Source organism: Telopea speciosissima, chromosome 8 (assembly GCF_018873765.1).
Source record: "Telopea speciosissima isolate NSW1024214 ecotype Mountain lineage chromosome 8, Tspe_v1, whole genome shotgun sequence".
In the NCBI taxonomy this organism is placed as follows: Eukaryota; Viridiplantae; Streptophyta; class Magnoliopsida; order Proteales; family Proteaceae; genus Telopea; species Telopea speciosissima.
The window spans coordinates 12,187,293-12,205,432 of NC_057923.1; the positions used below are offsets into that span (position 1 = coordinate 12,187,293).

General features: G+C 37.5%; 1 protein-coding gene across 3 annotated transcripts; it reads left to right on the forward strand.

Annotated features, from left to right (window-relative positions):
• The first annotated feature begins 4,912 nt into the window (after positions 1–4,912).
• LOC122670402 (shaggy-related protein kinase epsilon) lies at positions 4,913–16,269 on the forward strand. 3 transcript variants are annotated; one of them, XM_043867265.1, is made up of 14 exons: positions 4,913–4,957; positions 5,038–5,128; positions 10,803–10,999; positions 11,130–11,222; positions 12,605–12,664; positions 12,748–13,020; positions 13,466–13,540; positions 13,617–13,673; positions 14,881–15,021; positions 15,142–15,192; positions 15,314–15,409; positions 15,491–15,574; positions 15,704–15,806; positions 15,911–16,269. In XM_043867265.1, the coding sequence occupies exons 3-14, from the start codon at positions 10,886–10,888 to the stop codon at positions 15,991–15,993; spliced, it is 1,230 nt and encodes a 409-aa protein (XP_043723200.1). In that variant the 5' UTR covers positions 4,913–4,957; positions 5,038–5,128; positions 10,803–10,885; the 3' UTR covers positions 15,994–16,269. The 3 variants fall into 3 exon arrangements, with proteins under 3 accessions (XP_043723200.1, XP_043723201.1, XP_043723199.1); XM_043867266.1 differs by lacking the exon at positions 4,913–4,957 and having other exon boundaries at positions 4,966–5,128; positions 15,911–16,010; positions 16,129–16,269; XM_043867264.1 differs by lacking the exon at positions 4,913–4,957 and having other exon boundaries at positions 4,966–5,128.
• The last annotated feature ends 1,871 nt before the right edge of the window (positions 16,270–18,140 follow it).

The window sequence follows — 18,140 nt, forward strand, 5'->3', positions numbered from 1 at the left end:
ATACTAATATGAATAGACCAATCCAGCTGATCCAATGCCGATTCCTTGAGCCATGCTTGTAACTTCAGCCGGATTTTATTGTGGGAAAAAGTTCCCTATGAGTCTATGACACTAGTATGACATTGCCTTTTTATATGGGTTTTTTTAATTATTATTTTCTCTCTTATATCGCTTTAAAATGGACCTCTTGTGTATTATTTCAAAAAAAAATCCTCAGCAGTGCCTTAATCTTGCGGTGTCTTGCAGTTCGGATCTGAGAGCTCAACACGTGGAAGATGCGACATCCAACGGTGTAGAGCTCGAGAAGAAAGAAAAATAATAAGTGAGTCAATCGAGCTCGCATCATTGGATGAAGCATCTTCCACATGTCGAGCTCTCAAATCTGAACTGCAAGGCACCACAAGATGAAGGAATTGGAGAGAATTTTAATCCGATTATTTCATTCTCCACACTCCCATTGGTGCTACGTGAGAGATTTCCCTCACCCCACCCCCACAAGCATTGTAGGAAACCCTCTCCCTTATTTTATTTATTTTTCCTATTCTTTCTTTCTCTTTTTGGGTGAATTACTTCTACCATTCTTCCCACTAACCGAAACCAAGCACCTGGCGGTGAGAACTCATTTCAAGGTCCATGGCTCCAAGATCTTGTTCACTATTTAAAAATGCCCGGTTCATTATGGGAGAACACAAAATGAACCGGTCTACCAAGCCCCTTTCTTGTGTTTACTTGTTCCCTTATAACAAAAAAATGCTAAAATATAAATAATTTTTAAGGAAATAGTATCATTTTCCTTGCAATCAAACACCGAAAATAATAGATCATATAAAGTATATTTTACTTCCCAAGGAAATATTTGCATTTCCCTTGCAACCAAACAGAACCTAATTATATAACTATTGTAAAACTCTAGATTCTATAGTTTTTTTCTTTTTTTGGTAAAAGATTCTAGTAGAATTTACTAGTGTTTTCCCTCAAAGTTCAGAAAATTATCCTCTCCCATTCCTTAAAGTGTGGTAGTGCGACAATGCTAGGTGGAGATGTCGACACCTGACAGCTACTGCATCCAACTGTTCGATCTTATTAATATGGACTGTTGGATGCAGCAGCTGCCAGATGTCGATATCTCCACCTAGCACTGCCGCACTGCCACACTTCGGAATTGAAGAGGATAATAATCCCTTAAGTTCAGTTGGATGTGCTGGACTGGCTGGGCCAAGCCCAAGCCCAAGCCTCGTCCTGTATGGTTTTAGTTACAGCCCAAGGCCCATATGGAACATTTCAATGGTTTGGTTGTAAGTTAATAAGTGAAAAAGATGATTGGTAGATCTTTTATTTTACTTCACTTTTTGCTAATTTCACTCATAACCCCCTAATTCCACACACAAAAAAAAAAAAAAAAACAACAAAAAGCACAGAGAGATAGGGGGTATTATAATTCTAAGCTTAAATTTCCTGGATTGCTTAATTCTAGTTCCTGCCAAACTTGGCCAATTTATAAACACTTAAGCAATTATTTCTAGGTTTGATTCCATAGTGTGATTATTAGATGGATTAGAGTTGAGTATGCTCCAGCCCACCAAATTCACCAAATTTTGTAATTGCTCACTTATGCAATTTGTCAGAGTGAAATATATTAATGGGAAAAAGTTTCCCATGATGCCAATGTACTATTGTCCTCTCACATGGCTGTTTTTTACTATTTTCTTTTTTATCAAGGTGAGGTGGGCTCCATATGGATGAGATCATTCTCCACACCCCCATTGGTATGGTGGTGTGTGGCGCGGGTATGGTGGTGTGTGGCGCGGGAGATCCCTCCTCCCCCCCCCCCCCTCACACAACATTGACATAGTGGGAAACCTTTTCTTTATTAATCTAAGAAGGAAAATACAAATTTTAGTAATCATTATTTGACAATTAATTAAAATCTTATCAAGAGCACACAATTACTTGGAGAGTAGGGAGAGAGACAAATCTTGATTAGTGATGTTATGACTTAGGTTAGAACATCTATTTATAACCAAAACCCTAAGTCCCCCCCCACCTTTTGCAATCTTTCACTCAAACAAGGAAAGGGGAGAGGGAGTTGTTCACAATTTCACATAAAGAAGACGACTCCCTCCCCCTTGCTCGCGGAGTCGCGGGTTGAAACAAAGCTTTTTTATAATAAAAAAAATGAAAACTGTTTGGTAACTATTAGATATAATAGAGTATAAAGTGAGAAATCATTTGGCAAGTAGTTATGTGTAAACCATTTTTAGTGGTAGGTGAAGAAATTCCCCCTCACCAATCTTCTTTTCCAAATCAACACAAAACCGTTAAGGGTGCTCCATCTGAGTTTGGTGGTTCGTTTGAAGCTTGTGGGTGCTCGATCTGAGTTAGACGGTGTCAAATTTGAAGTTGTGGTTTAATTTATGCTTTATTTCCTCTGTTCTGGTTCAGCAGGAGCTCTGTTCATCTTCGTCTCCATTGGTTTGGTTGGTGGGTGCCATCGTTCTAACCATTGGGGATCTATTCGATGGAATGAAAAGAAAGATTGAGGAGATCGATGGGTGCAATCGTTCTAACTATTGAATCAGAATGACTAAGGAATCAGAAATATATGTGATTAATCAAGAAAAATCGTTCTAACGATTGCATCCACCGATCTCCTCAGTCATTCTGCCAATCAGAAAAATCTGTGATTGGTCTCTGCCAACGAACACCATTCTGCTAATCACAGATTTTCTGATTCGTTTGCCTTCTCAGGCGGCGGTAGAGGATGGGATTCAAGGAGTGGAGGCGGTTGGAGGGGAAGGCGAAGATGTGGAGCCTGCTGCTGCTCCAACCTTTACTCGGAAATCATATGCGTCTGCAGTGGGTAAAGCTACTTAGGGAAGGGCTTTGTTGCTCTCATAATCTTTCCCCTCTCAAACCGTTGGGATGCAGCAAGGGGTAGGGGCGGGTGGGGTTGTTTGGGTTACTGCAAGGGATGGGGATGGGCGCGCAGGAAGAAGAAGAAGCAGAAGAAGATGAGGAAGAGGGGGGCGGTGGGAAGAAGAAGGGGATTTGGCTCCTGTACAGCAGTGGCGGGAGCTGGAGCGTCCAGTCCATGGAAACCACCAAAAAATAAGGGGTGAAGTGGTCATTTCACATGTGGGGCCAAATCCAAAGGAGGAGAAGGAGGGGTCAGGAAACTGAGGACTTGACTTTTTAATTGAAGTACATAAACTTGAGCGAAAACATGAAGAAAAACGTTTTTGGCTATAATCCAGTCTATTATCATTTTGGAGGTATTTCCATTTATTTAAAATAAAAATAAGTTTAAAAAATATTATCAAACACATAAAAATATCAAAAAATAAAAATGAAAAATGATATCAAAAAGATTCCAAATAAAGAGAATATTCTTTGAACAAATGTCATAGGAAAACACACCAATGAGATGCAATAAAACGTATCTTATGTAGAAAAGAGAAAGATCATTTCATGTGAAAAAGGTGAGAGATAGACACAAAAGTGACAGTGTATCTTGACCTCACAGCTCAAAAAACTTTTTTCTAATAAAAAATATTAGGGAAAAGGCTCTTTGTGCCTAAGACTTATCATTTTCTATTTTATTGTGTATTTAAATAAATAAAAAAATATTTATGTGAGAGGGTGGAGAGTACTTTGTTTGCTCACATATCCTTCTCCCGTAATATTATTGGGGGAAGCCGCGAATGTATTCACACACGAGAGACTTTGCCGTTGACTCCATCAAATAGGGGAAAGGGGGCGTTCATATCATTTTGGATAGAAATTTATGTCAATCTAACTACAGTTAATGTCGATTGTGCATTTGTGCACATACACGGCCATCCATAGAATCTTTTGCCTTAACATTGCAAGGAAAAAGAAAAAAGAGAATATCATCTGCACGTACCAACAGGTGCACTTCAGAACCAATCACATTTTAATTTTATTTTTATAAAAACCCATCCTCCCCTTGTAAATGGCAAAATAGAACAAGTGGTTGGCTCTGTTCACCTGTTCGTACGTGCAAAGGAATCGAACTCGGAAAAAATTCACCCCTTCATCAGTCACCTCTCACACCCAAAAAGTAAGTTTATGATGAAAACGATTCATATGCCTTGATTGATCTGATACAGTGGCATATGTGAGAATTGAAATTACAACCTTACCCCCTGTCTTTTGGACTAATGATGGAAATTATACCTGTCGAGATTACAAACTTGCCTCTTTTAGGCTGAACTTCCTTCGAGGGCATTGTTGGCATTTAAGTGAATGGATGGGAACGTTCGTCACCGTATTTGGCTGGATGCTAGAATAGACTAGCATTGTTGGCATTTATAAACTCCACGTGGCCTGCCAACGTGTTAGTCCATATCGAAAGAGTTTACATCAAGTGACATTACTACCCTTGTAAACAAGAGTTATTCCATTCTACCAGCGACAAATCTCAATATAATAAGGACAATATGGTAATGTTAGAATTTACATTTAAAACCGGATAACTCACTTCATTATCTACCGAAAGTCTGAAACAATGGAAGGAAACGTTTACCTAAAAAACACAGCGATGGAAGGAAATTAATTAATTAATTAATGGCTAAAATCATACGAGAAAAATAAGTTAATCACTAGGGTAATGATTCCGTGTAACAGGGAGCTCCAAGGTTGGTTCTCCTTTAGACCGCTAATTTGACATCTAACGCAGATCTGACGGTTTCGAATATGTGAGGGTGCACCGGAGAGAGCAATCATGGAATCAAGGCCCCACCAGGATACAGAGATGTCGGCGTAAGTTCTAGTCAGCAATGTAATAAACTTTTCGAATCAAAGAATACCACGTGTCGCACTCGAAGTTTGTGTGAAATCAGTGTTAGGACATCTAAATCCGTTTTTAAATTGAATTTAAGAAATCTGCTGCGTCCGCTCTGAGCTGTGTGATATAAAATTGGGAAGAGATATACAGGTACGAACTCCTTGGTCAAACCTGGAAGAAAGATCTCTGAAGGTGGGAAGACTTGGTCGTTTAATTTATTTTCTTTCTAGGGTTTCTGCATTTTTCCTTTGCCTCAGATAACTGGTGGAAGCTTCAATTTCATTGTGTGTGGTGGAAAATGGGAGAAATTTACAGCTCAAGGTACGCCTCTGCAATTTTCGCGTGATTTGGACATGGATTTTGTCGCTTGTCGTTTCATGTCTGATCTCTTTTCTTGTCGTTGTTTCTGTTGTCGTTTTAGGGTTCGTTATCTGCTACTTCAAAATAGGGGGAAAAAAAGAGATGATTTTCGTTTTGTGTCTGCTTCTCTAAGATATTAGTGGTTTTTCTCTAAGTGTGGTTGTGCTTCATCGATGAAGTGGATTATATTAGTTCTGATTTTCTATTTTCACTCTAATTTCTCCTAGTGGGATGAAATCTGAAACTGCGTTAGATAACGACATTTCATTCCTTATCGGGGTGCTTGCGTTAGTGTGTATATGTCTGTTGTGGAAACTAAAGAGTGATTGAATTTTAGCCCTTTTTTTTTTAATGGTTTCTCGGCGTTGAATCGGGTGGTGAATTCGACCATATGTTCAAAAATCTAGAACTGTTGTCAACAAAACTTTCATACATGAGCTGCGAACAATTTTCCTAGACCCGCAGGTTTCATTTTGATGTACATGATCGACTCTTCTATATACGCCATTTACTGCTTTCAAGCTTGAAATTCTTAGATGGAAGGGATACAAGGTTTGGATGTATTCATATTCATATTGCTCCGGGATGACAACACTCACTAGCTCCTTAGTGTTTACTCGTTCTTAAAATTTAGGAGATTATGGTTCATTCCGTCATATGTCCATTCTTCTGAGTGACTTTTCTCTGTTATTTTTTACCATTATCCTACGCTCAGAATCCTACGCTCCTTCTGAGGGTGGACATAGTGCAATTAACCATGAAGGTGGAAGGGTGTCTGTGAATGAAAGCAAAACAGGATGCGGTTGTCTCAGATGTGATATGATAAGTTAAAATTGCTTCAGAATAAATGTTTCCTTTTGATCTTGAGGAAGTTGGACAGTAATTGCCCCCTTCAAGCATACCTGCCTCTCCTAATGTACATCAAAATTGGTTTTATATTGGGCCAATGAAATGGTTTCTGACAATCGATATAAAAGTATTTTTAATTGTTCTTCTGGACTGATGTGGTCAATGGCTGTGTGAATATTTGGAAAGATATGACCAAACTAACTACATGACATACGGGGTGTAATGTAATTGTCTATTTGGGTGATCCTAAATATTCTCTTACAGTCTTACCTGAATGGCAAAACTATGCCCTCTTAGTCATGTAGTTTGAGCATCGCCATGGACCAGCTTGTCTAGTTGATTTCAAAGAACATACAAAACATGGGCTTAAAGTTCAAATTTCTAGGCCCCAATTATTCTCTCTCCTTGTCCTATGGGTTTTGAACTTGCCGTGGTTCCATCACTTAGGATTAACTTCCAATTAGCATGTCAAAGCTTTCATAGCCAAAATCTATCTGTGGCCAACTGCTTGATTGTTTCTAGATCAGCCCTTCAATTCAAATACCCTCATAATTGTTTCTAGATCTGCCTTTCAATTCAAATACCCTCATAAGCTTGTGGAGATTACAGTATTTAGGGTAGCCATCAGGACATTATGTACCAGAATGGCGAATGACTCCTTAACTCTTGGTGAAATATGGAGAAAGTTTGGGATTTTTAGGCCCAGGCATGAGAATCCTTAGCAAAATAAACAGAGCTATTTTTGGAAATTGGGTGTAAATGTATGTGGTTGTGATGTACGGAAACTAGTGCTCTGATGCCTACTGAATTAGGACCTATAAGGCTAGGGCCTGATCTTGTAATTTGTGGGTTTGAGTATTAAAATTTTTTTGGTTTAAGGTAGAGATGGAGAAAGTGGTATAGTTTTTGGTTGATAGATGCAGATTTTGCAAATAATGGAAATAAAATATAAATCTGAGAAGAGAAAATTGCTCTATTGGAATCATAGTAGTATATTTGTGTGATTGGGAGTGGTTTTGAAATATTGCATCTTCTAGATATTTTTTGGTGCAAACCAGCTAGCAAGGAAGCAATGACTGTAATTTATTATTATCAAGGAACAATTTAGGAAGGGCTCATTGTTAGGCATTTGAAAACATCTCTAATGACATCAACATAATCAAAATAGGAAAATTTGAAATTGAATTGGGAGGGGTGGGAGAGGGTTAGGCTTAACTGCTTAAGAGTGATAGAGCTGGTACAGCATAGTCAACTTACTGAGCCTTTAATCTTTACTAAGTTTTTTAGGGGGGTGAGGGGACTGAGAATGTAAAGCTGGTCCACAAGAAAATAAATTGATTAATTGAGCTCCCATACAGAACAAAAATGTTAAGAACACCAAGAGTAGATTTGAAATTCCTTGAATAATATATACTTAATGAATCCCTTATTTATTTGCCAAGACTGGTTTTGCATTCCAGGCTGGGCCTAAGCAGATGGTATAAAAAATTGAATGCAGGGCCATCTGGCAATTGGGCCTAAATTTTAAGCTAGTATCAGCCCTTAGTGCAGATTGGAGGATGTATGTTCGCAATTGATACTGTTTTGGATTTGATGATCCAAATATAGGAATAGCTGATCCAATGCATATACACTTTGTATTACTGTTGGTTCGGCCAAATCACTAGCTATTATAGATTTGCTTGGTCCCATCTGATACCAATATGGATCAGATGATCTGGCCAATCTGATATCGACTTTTAAAGCATGGGCAGGCTAGTTTTTGTACTTTGCATATGTGTGACAATATATATTACTCCATGCTCAACCTTCTTGTTTCAAGTCTAAATTCTGCCCTATTTTGAACATAATTCTAGCGGACCTGATCTATGAGGTGGACTTTGGCTTAAGGTCAAGCTCAAATCCACCCTAAAGTGGCTGTGGCATCCATTGCCACATTTTCCATAATGGATCCAAGAGTGCATTGGTGGGGCCCCTCAATGAAATGAATCCATTTCTTTTAGATCTGCATGGTTGAAGCTCTTCCGTGAATTATGCTTCTATCAATATTCCTTTCAAGAAAAAATCAATCTTAAGTTTTGATGCTTCGTTGCACCACATATCTCCAATGACATGCTTGTTGAGGTTTATTATTGAAAACTCTAGGAATATGATTATGAAGTATGAAAATTGCAGGCTAGTTTGAGGAAGTATATAAACCGTTTTGCATATCATTACTCTGTCAGGACCAAGGAAATCAGTGTGAGTTTGTGAACAGTTTTGCATCATCTGGTTCTTTAAAGCTAATCTTCAGCTCACACTTATCTGGTTGACAAAATATGATGTCAAGCTGCTGGATGTTGCACTTCTGATTTTTTCTATAGTATTCTCTACTACGGGTCCTAGATCTTAAATTCCTTACCGCGTAGAGCTTGATATAGATCATCATCACTGTCTCCTGAATTACAGATGGGCTGTTTTGGGTGCGCTACTTTCTTTATGTCTTCTTTGAAACTTCAGTTTTGATGTTCTTTTCTGATTGAGCAATAATTGCATCATCAAATTTTGTGCCTGCACTTTCAGCCATGTCAAGTTCTCAACCAATGGTATTTTCAATTGTGTACAAACAAACTTATGTTGAGCTGGTTTTACTACAATATGGTTCCACCATACTATTCCTTTAGTTAGTAATTTTCTTCCAGTTTTTTTTAAACTCATGAGCATGCTTTTGCATGTTGCAAACTGCTTAAAAAATTTCACCAAACAAGAATATGCTAAGTTTGCACGGTGAAAAGATATAATATATTCCAAGGGAAAGATAAGCAGAAAATTGATCTTCTGGATTTTATTCAATTCCTTGGTTGCATTCAACTTATACATAGAATTTCATTGCTAACTTTATGGATCATAGCATAGCATGGGCTTTCATTCCTACTGATATATTAAGACTTTGTTGAATTTCATGCATAGCTGCCGAGTTGGGATCGGTAAGTTCATTTAATCATCACCATGGTTCAAAACTTTCTACCTTTTTATTTTGGAATCAAAAGAGTTTTGAACTACCATGTCTTTTCACCATCAACTGATTTATATAATTGTCATAGTAAGTATCCAGTCTAGCAAATTATTCTTCTTCTGAGAGTCATGGAAGAATATCATTGTCATCAGCATCCCATTGATTGTTATCAAGTTGTCTGCCATAAATCCTGCCATTTCAATCTAGCATGGTTACTAGGACCAGGTTTTTGAATATTGAGTTTAGGACTTGACTTGGTCTGAAATTATTATGATGGGACTGCATTATGATGCCAAATTAATTCAGCACTATATAGTTGTATACCAACTGATGCTGACCTTGTCAAGGTAAGGTTTGAGTACAATAATTCAAAGGATTAAGGCTCTTGAAGGGTGGGTGAAAGTGGATAGGAGTAACTAAGGTTTTCATGGAGAACGTAGTTGGGTTGTAATGGCATAGGTTTGTAAATTCCATTATGGATCTCACCAGCATACATCCATAACTTTCCAAAATTACATATAATGCTCAGAATCATCATTGAATAAGTTCATCTGATAGCTGGCTAAAACCCTCTCATGATGTTAATCAAATTAAAAAATCAAAGCCTACTAATAAGAATATGGTCCTCACCAATATGTTTTTTAGGACCGAGTCCCCTGTTTAGGCTTTAGCTTTCTTTGCTTTTGTCTGTCTTTAGGCTTGTTTGCCCCCTTTTCATTCTTCAATAAAATTTATTATTATTTAAAATAAAAAATAAAAAAAAAGAATATGGTCCTGTCCATTGTTCTAAAACGTGGATTGGTCTGGGTGGTGAGACAGTCATCCAGGCTTGTATTTGGGTTGGTTTGGTCATTTCTCTATGGAGTTTCAGAACCCGGACAGTACCATTTGAAAATTCTGGTTTTTGGCAAATTGTGAACCCAGTCTACCCATTGAGTACGTTTTATTGCATAGTAGTAGTCATAACTAAATTGACCCTTTTTATTTCAAAGGAAGGTGGCATTTATTACCCATTGCCAATTTGGGTGCACTAGGTCACCTCTTTATATATAGAATCACAATTTCAAAACTTTTAAATCTTTACCTTCTTTTCGAGAAAATAGATATGTGTTTAATGGATCATTATTAAAAAACCAAATAAACTTTTAATAAGAGAACATGGCTGTTTGGGAATTTACTGCTAATGCTAAATTATATAATAGCTGTTTTCCAAAGTATAGTGCCAACGTTTGTGGAACATGCTATACGTGGCATTTTCTCTTCGCTGACTATAATAGGATGACCTGTTTTATACTGAGAATGATTTTGGGTCTGCTTCTGGGTTCTATTTTGTTAATTAATCCAGTATCATCATAGATGACTGATAAAAAACAAATACAATCAGAAGTCAGAACCTTATGACCACTAGCCTTCCTCCCCCCTGCCCCCTTTCTTTTGGGTTTAACATTGCTATCTTTTGTTTTTCCGTTAAACAGCTTCTGAGTTGCTGTTGCCAAAGTGATTGTGCTTTTGAATATAGTTAAATGACTAAGTTTTTTTTTGGTAAATAAGTTAAATGATTAAGTTGGCACAAACAATTTTGCTGTTTAAATAGAAACATCCTAAAGTTAATAGAATTGCCTCCTTAGAGTTTATGCTGTATCTGGCCAACAAGCAATAAAACCCGATGCTTGAATTGGTGAACAAACATATAAATACAGCCATCGATGATCAGCCATCAAATTTAGCTGAGGATGTTCTTGTTAGTCGTAAATATTAGCTGATATCTCTTATATATTGTTTCCTATTTAGGTTGAAAGATGGATTTCGTTGAGCTGAGGGAAGGAATCATCTTTTGAGCTACAGAAAGACTGCTCCTGTGTGTCTTGATCAATATGGCTTCTGCTGGCATAGCCCCTTCCTCAGCAGTTGGAAAGTCTGGTGGCAATACAATGTCTGTTGATAAACTTCCGGAGGAAATAAATGAGATGAAAATCAGAGATGATAAGGTAAAATTTGATGTCTTATTTTTTTGTTGGGTGGGTGGTGGTGGGGGGTTGGACAATTTGTGGATAGTATCTCCTCTAATATTTTATGTTTGCCTTTTACAATTTATGTGTATACACTTTTTTATGGTAGGAAATGGAAGCTACTATAGTGGATGGAAATGGAACTGAAACAGGTCACATAATTGTAACAACAATTGGTGGTAGAAATGGTCAACCAAAACAGGTATATGCTCATGACTGTTATTATTGTTTCTGGTTTACGGTTGAACTTATTCTCATGTGTATAAAAAATGAAGAATTGGATCACTGGGTTGAACAAATATGAACTTCATCGCAAAGTGGCAAGTGAACTATTCCTTCTAGAGAAAGTGAGAGTTTTTGCTCGGTAAAGGTACCCCAAAAACAAATCCAAAAAGAAAATCATATGTCAGGAAAATAAATTTTGGGGCAAAGCCTTAACAAAAGGTTGGAATTTTTTTTCGTGCAATATATTTTTGGAGAAATGAAACAGTGGTGATGTTAGGCATACGTGGAAATTCTGTTGCTAAAAATGGACCATCATCCATGGGTAAGTATCACATGCTGTGGATCTTAGACAAGAAGCAAACCAAACTGATCACTGGTGAGTGACTGAAACTTAAGGTGCATATATCATCATTTGAAGTTTTGATGGTGCAAGCGTGCATGAGCACACACAAAATGCCCTTAATTTTGAGGTACCAAACAAGAATCATTGTAACTTCGCCGTCCGAAATCGGAATTCCACTATTCAAGTTGAGTTTCGAAGAGGACTCGACAAACTGAAATTCTTATGTTTAGTACGAAACCGAAATCAGCTCATAGGCACTCTGAAAATAACGACGAATCTGCTACAAGTGCAAACCCTAATGAAATGAAAATTTTGGATGCATCTAGCTTTCACCTGAGGGTATCCAAGGCGGACAAGCACTGTCGAACACTAGAATGAGGTTCCCTATGCTACCATGTAAGCCCAGATACTCCTGAATCACCGCCAACATGCCGAATCACTGCTGAATCACTAACATAAGCCCTGTGTGGATTTTTGCGAAGGCTATAACCCACCTCTTTTCTCCTTTCCTGTCATTCTGGTACAAGTCCCTCTTTCTTGGGATCCCAGGAGGATGGACTGGAGTTGCTTCTAACCTCCGACATTATTTGCACAAAGTGGCTACCCCCAGACTAGAACCTGCATCTTCATATAGGTAGCTAAAATGTTTTTCCATTACAGCAAGCAACGCCCAATACTTTTTTCCTCTATTCATTATTCCATCAATTGCTGAAAACTAAATGAAATTCATAAATACTCAAGATCTAATAAATCAAATAAATGAAAATGAATCTTCAAATCAACGAGTTTTTGCCTCTCGAATATCCAACTGACTAATTAATTGTTTATAACCGACTATTTTTCTTTGACAAATAAGACAACAGCCGTTGACGTTTTCCCTTTTAGTGATAGAGAAACGTACAAGTTAGAGCATATGCTCTCACAATGACAAAGTTTGAGTTTTCCCACTGTAAAAATGGAATCATTTTCCATGTATCATGGCTTTTGTTCTCAAGTTTTCTTTATCTGTGCCTCAGACAATAAGTTACATGGCCGAGCGCGTTGTTGGACAAGGGTCATTTGGAATTGTATTTCAGGTGCTATCTTGTTTTCTGGTCGATATTCAGTTCCTCCAAATCATCATTTATTTCTATTCAGTCCTGGTAATCTCATTTTGCAGGCAAAATGCCTAGAAACAGGAGAAACTGTAGCAATCAAAAAGGTTTTACAGGACAAGAGATACAAGAACCGTGAGTTGCAGACAATGCGCCTCCTTGATCACCCCAATGTTGTGACGCTCAAACACTGCTTCTTTTCGACAACGGAGAATGATGAGCTTTATCTCAATTTGGTGCTTGAATTTGTACCTGAGACTGTGTATCGTGTAGCAAAACACTACAGCCGGGCAAATCAGAGAATGCCTCTGATATATGTCAAGCTCTATACTTATCAGGTATTTAATATTGAGTCTAAGACCATATTTGGTGCTGATGTGCTTGATAATGGAAAGTATTTTATTCTAAAATTTATTGCTCCTTGACATCGTACAATTTCATGATGTCTTAACTATGTTAGAATGAGTTCTGCTTTTTGTTCTTGAGTGACATTTTCTGGTCTCTTGGAGCAACTGATGTGTAGTTGATCAAATTGATTTATCTTGTAATGCCATCATCACAAGGTAGAGGTAGGATGACGAAAATAAAATGTTCTAGAAACACATGGTTTTGTTTGGTTTGATCTTAATAGTATTCTATATCTTTATGATTATTAACAATTGAATGATCTTACAATTACCTTAACTCTTCTATTATTTTCCTCTTAGAATCTTAATATGTATTGCTTTACTTTCTCAAGTTCAGTAAGTAGGGAAGTATCTAACTTCTGATAACTAATGACAGATCTGTAGGGCATTGACGTATATTCATGGGGGTATAGGAGTTTGCCACAGAGACATTAAACCCCAGAATCTGCTGGTTTGTTCAGAACCTCAGACCTTCCCTTTTAATGAGTAGATGCTTCTTATTGATATCCTTTTGTTCCCCTCTGCAGGTTAATCCTCATACTCACCAGGTCAAACTTTGTGACTTTGGGAGTGCAAAAGTGCTGGTACGATATTTGCTTGTTCTGTATGTAGCGACTTTCTGTTAACTTATTTAAGTAATTAAGTTCTTATAGAAGGTTTTAAAAATTAAGGTGGGTTCTATATTTCTAAGTGCTAAAATTCCTGAATCATTTTTATTTCGCAACGGGTGAAATTGTTTTTGCAATTAGTTGGTGATTCCACCTAATGACTGTGTATGAAGCCAGGAGTTCCTAAGATAAAATTTCAATGTATCCTAGGAATATTAGAGGACTCAGTTTGCAATGTGTAAATCTTATTTTGACACTTATCCCTATTATTTGTTGCTTATGAACATTTAACTAAGTGATAGAAACAGAGAGTTGATGTTTTATAAATGCACACTTGCATGTATCCAAACCTCCAAAGTCTTTGGCGTTTTGGCTTGTCATCTTTGCATTATTTGGTCTTACACTTCAGTGAGAACAACACAGATCGCCTTGCTGCCTACTTCTAGTTGAATGAGCATCGATTTTGCATGTGAGGGGAACTTTATTGCAGGTTCTGGAGCTTGTTGATTGTAATAATATTTTTGTGCTCATGTTTCTGTAACTTATACAACCCAAGATCTAATACTATGCTGTCTTTTAATTTGTGAAAATTCTGTACACTAGCAGGCGTAGAGGGTACCCTACTCCATCACCCAAAATTTTGCCACTTGGAAAATGATGTGGCAATTTCAATCATATGGATATTCTAGGTAATGGTGTGGATTGTCCACACATCAAGTTTCAGATTTAGATGTAACCATATCCCCTCCCATGTATGTCCAAGCACCCTCTCTGTGTGCCTCGAAGTTTTCAAGGGTAGTCTTAAATTCTTCAATGCTTTATTTTGCCCCTTGGCAAACTCTCTCTGGGTTGAAACTTGGTATGTGAGCGTGAGACATCCGAGCAATGAAATTCTAGGTTTATCCAATGTGCCACGTGACATAAGTTGGGGTGCTGGAGTAGACATACCCTCTAAACCCACTGGCGTAGAGAACCTGTCCCACATTTGAGAAAAATACTGGAACTGTGCATATACCTTGCAGTTCTACCCTTGTCAGGTTCTCTTTACTTCAATTATATTTTCCTGTCTTCACACTGTGGTATCAGGGGCATTTTTCTATATTATTGGTTCCTGATGTGTTTGCTTGGGTCTCTCCTTTTGCGTCCTATAGCTGTTTGCTTATCCAGCCACCATTCTTAACAGGTCAAAGGCGAGCCAAACATATCATACATTTGCTCACGTTATTATCGGGCACCTGAACTAATATTTGGGGCAACAGAATACACAACTGCAATTGACATTTGGTCTGTGGGTTGTGTCCTTGCTGAGCTGCTTCTTGGACAGGTTTTTTACCAGAAGCTACATGCTCTTACTGTTTTTTTTTTTTCTTTTTTTTTTTAAATATTCTGCTGTAAGCATTGAACTTTTCTTTTCTCTTGTTCTAATTGTGCCAAATTTGGATAGCCTCTCTTTCCAGGGGATAGTGGTGTTGACCAACTTGTTGAGATAATCAAGGTAAAACTTTCTTGTGCCTGTGAACAGTAGAATAATATTTCTGTTTTAGTAGGAACTAATCTTTTGATTAGCCTAACTTGGCAAATTCTTATTTATTTGATCTTTTCCTCTTTTCTAATAGGTACTTGGTACACCTACCCGTGAAGAAATAAAATGTATGAATCCAAACTATACAGAGTTTAAGTTCCCACAGATCAAAGCTCATCCATGGCACAAAGTGAGCACTTTTTATCCCATTTGTTATATACATTGGGCTTTCTGGCTTTATTTGAATATAATTTATAAGTTGATTCTTTAGATATTCCACAAGCGCATGCCCCCAGAAGCAGTAGATCTTGTTTCCAGACTTCTTCAGTACTCGCCAAATCTGCGGTGCACTGCCGTGAGTATTTTCAGTTTTTGCTTTCAAAACATTTGTTTATACTGTCCATGAACCTGAGTTCAGCCTTTTATGCTCTTTCTATTGCTTATGATAGTGCTTATCTGACTTCATTTTGTATATTTAATGCAGTTGGAGGCTCTTGTACATCCATTTTTCGATGAACTTCGTGACCCTAATACTCGTCTCCCTAATGGACGCCCCTTGCCTCCACTTTTTAACTTTAGGCCCCAAGGTTCTCTCATTCTTCATTAATCTGAGTTTCTCTATATTTATTTCTGCTTCGCTGTCTTTCGGCATCTTTGAGTCCTCATTCTCACTGACGATACAAATCTGCAGAGCTGAAAGGAGCATCTCTAGAACTTCTGGCAAAACTGATACCAGAACATGCTCGCAAGCAGTGCCCCTTCCTTGGTTTCTAGACCAGAATTACTTGATAGAAGGTATGGAGCTGTTGTGCTTGTGTACCGTATATTTTCACAGTTGGGTTTGAAGGAAGTAAGGAAGCCCCTGCTTGTTCTTTGTTTCGGTACTTCGCATCCTTTCTTTTGTTGAATAGAAATGGTACTGAAGATGGGAGTTAAAAATCTTGTTTTACCCAAATATAGCTGTTTGTTAACAAGAAAAAGCACCAATTAGTTGGAGGTATTTATTATGAACCTTCTTTGAGTGAAGGATTGTGAATATTTTGAACCTCTATTGTGCTTTATTTTCATGTTATGTGGTGTTTATACACATCATAGGCTGCAAGTTAAGTCTCAATGACTTCATTTGTGATGGGTCCTACCGCTTCTACCTGTGTACTGCAAGTGATGTCTCAATGACTCCACTCCAAGCCTTTCTTGTTCAGTTATTTGCAAAAGCCCATGTAGGGAAAAGAAAGGCTTCACTGCTCCCTCTTTGTAAATGAAGATCTTTGACTAACGATTGGGTTGGCCGAGTTAATACTTGGAGTCCTTTTATTATGGTTATTGGCTACAACTAGGGATGTAAAATGGATAGTTAAAATCCATATTCGATTCATGTTCATATCCATTTATGGGAATCTATATTTGAAATTTTGATTTTTATAAACTATTTAAATCCTTTCGAAAGCGAATCGGATGCGGATATGGATATTTCAATGACATTGGATATTATTTTTCTGGTTGAAGATGGATATTATTTGATTTGTTTAGGTCTGAATATAAAAATATGGTTAAATAATAGTTCTATGAATAATATTTTATCATACTAAATTACCAATATATCCTTATCAATTCATAGCATATTACGAGTAATTAAATGGGAAAAAAAAAATCATGAGACCATCTATGTAGTTTTAGGGGAATCTGTATTCGAAAAATTGAATACCGGATACTATACAAATCTGTTTGAAAACTTATGGAATGGGGATATAGATAGTGAGATTTGCTTCGAATTTGATCCGTTTACATCGGTAGGTACAACAGATGGTTTTAGTCTCACTCGTTCACATTCATAACTACAATAGATGGTTTTAGCCTCACTTCATCAATAGAATTCTTCAGCTATGATTTGATTATTCGGCTTGATCTAACATATACTTTTTTTTTAATAAAAGATCTAACATAAGTGATGTGACAATATCCTTTTTTTTATAAAAGATCTAACATAAGTGAAGTGACAATATCAAGGCATTAAAACCAGTAGCAGTAATGGAGACAATATCAAGGCATTAAAACCAGTAGTAGTAATGGAGAATAAATAGAAGAATGAGAGAAAGAAGAACAAAGACTGGGAGGAAAATGTTGCCCACGGTTTGAGTTGAGACATTTATTCAAACTGTGGGTGTGAGGATATATTTATATAAAAAATAAGAAAAAAAGAATGCTATCTAGTTGTGCAGCGTGGTATGTATCTGTATGCAGGCAGCCTTTCGCAAAATGACCGGTGTATCCTTGGCCCTTTCGGCCTTTTTAGGGGGTGTGTTGATTATTTTACGCACGGTTGTATCTGGATGCAAGCCGTGTTGCATGGTTGGGTGGCGTTCTTTATTTCAAAAAGTAATGCAAATAAATTACTTATAACCACTGGCCTACTTATGACTATGCTATAATACCCAAAACATCAAAACACCATGATACTCAGGTGATGGAATTTTTTTTGAAAAATTAATATTCATCCATAATTTAAAATTTTCTTTTGGTGTGTCTTACATGCAAGACTACCTGTCAGAGCTTCTCTTTCAAAATGGATGTCCGTCAAGATTACATGTATATTCTGTGGTTCTAATAATGAATCAATTTGGTATCTTTTCTTATCATATGATTGGACTAAGTGTATCTGGGATTCTGGCCCCATCGGATTGAGAACTGAGCGTCTCCCTGATTGGACCTTTATCCTCTGAGGTTCGTTGACCGGTACGGTTGTGCGGTTCCTCTCATAAGGGGGCTGAAATGATCATTCCACCCCTTGATCGAACACACTGCCTGGGTGGGGTCCACCCCCCTTTTATTAGAGACACTAGGGAACCATACCGGGCAGGGGAACAGTGATAAAAATTCCTCTCCGCCCCTTCATTCACTCATCTTTGTGCTTCTATTCTTGG

What these genes read in the sequence shown, in the direction of transcription:
- LOC122670402 (XM_043867265.1), top strand. Translation starts at nt 10,886, where the DNA reads ATGGCTTCTGCTGGCATAGCCCCTTCCTCAGCAGTTGGAAAGTCTGGT. An exon ending in CATTTGGAATTGTATTTCAG is followed by an intron (nt 12,665 to 12,747) that starts GTGCTATCTTGT and finishes CTCATTTTGCAG; the next exon opens with GCAAAATGCCTAGAAACAGG. An exon ending in CTGAGCTGCTTCTTGGACAG is followed by an intron (nt 15,022 to 15,141) that starts GTTTTTTACCAG and finishes AAATTTGGATAG; the next exon opens with CCTCTCTTTCCAGGGGATAG.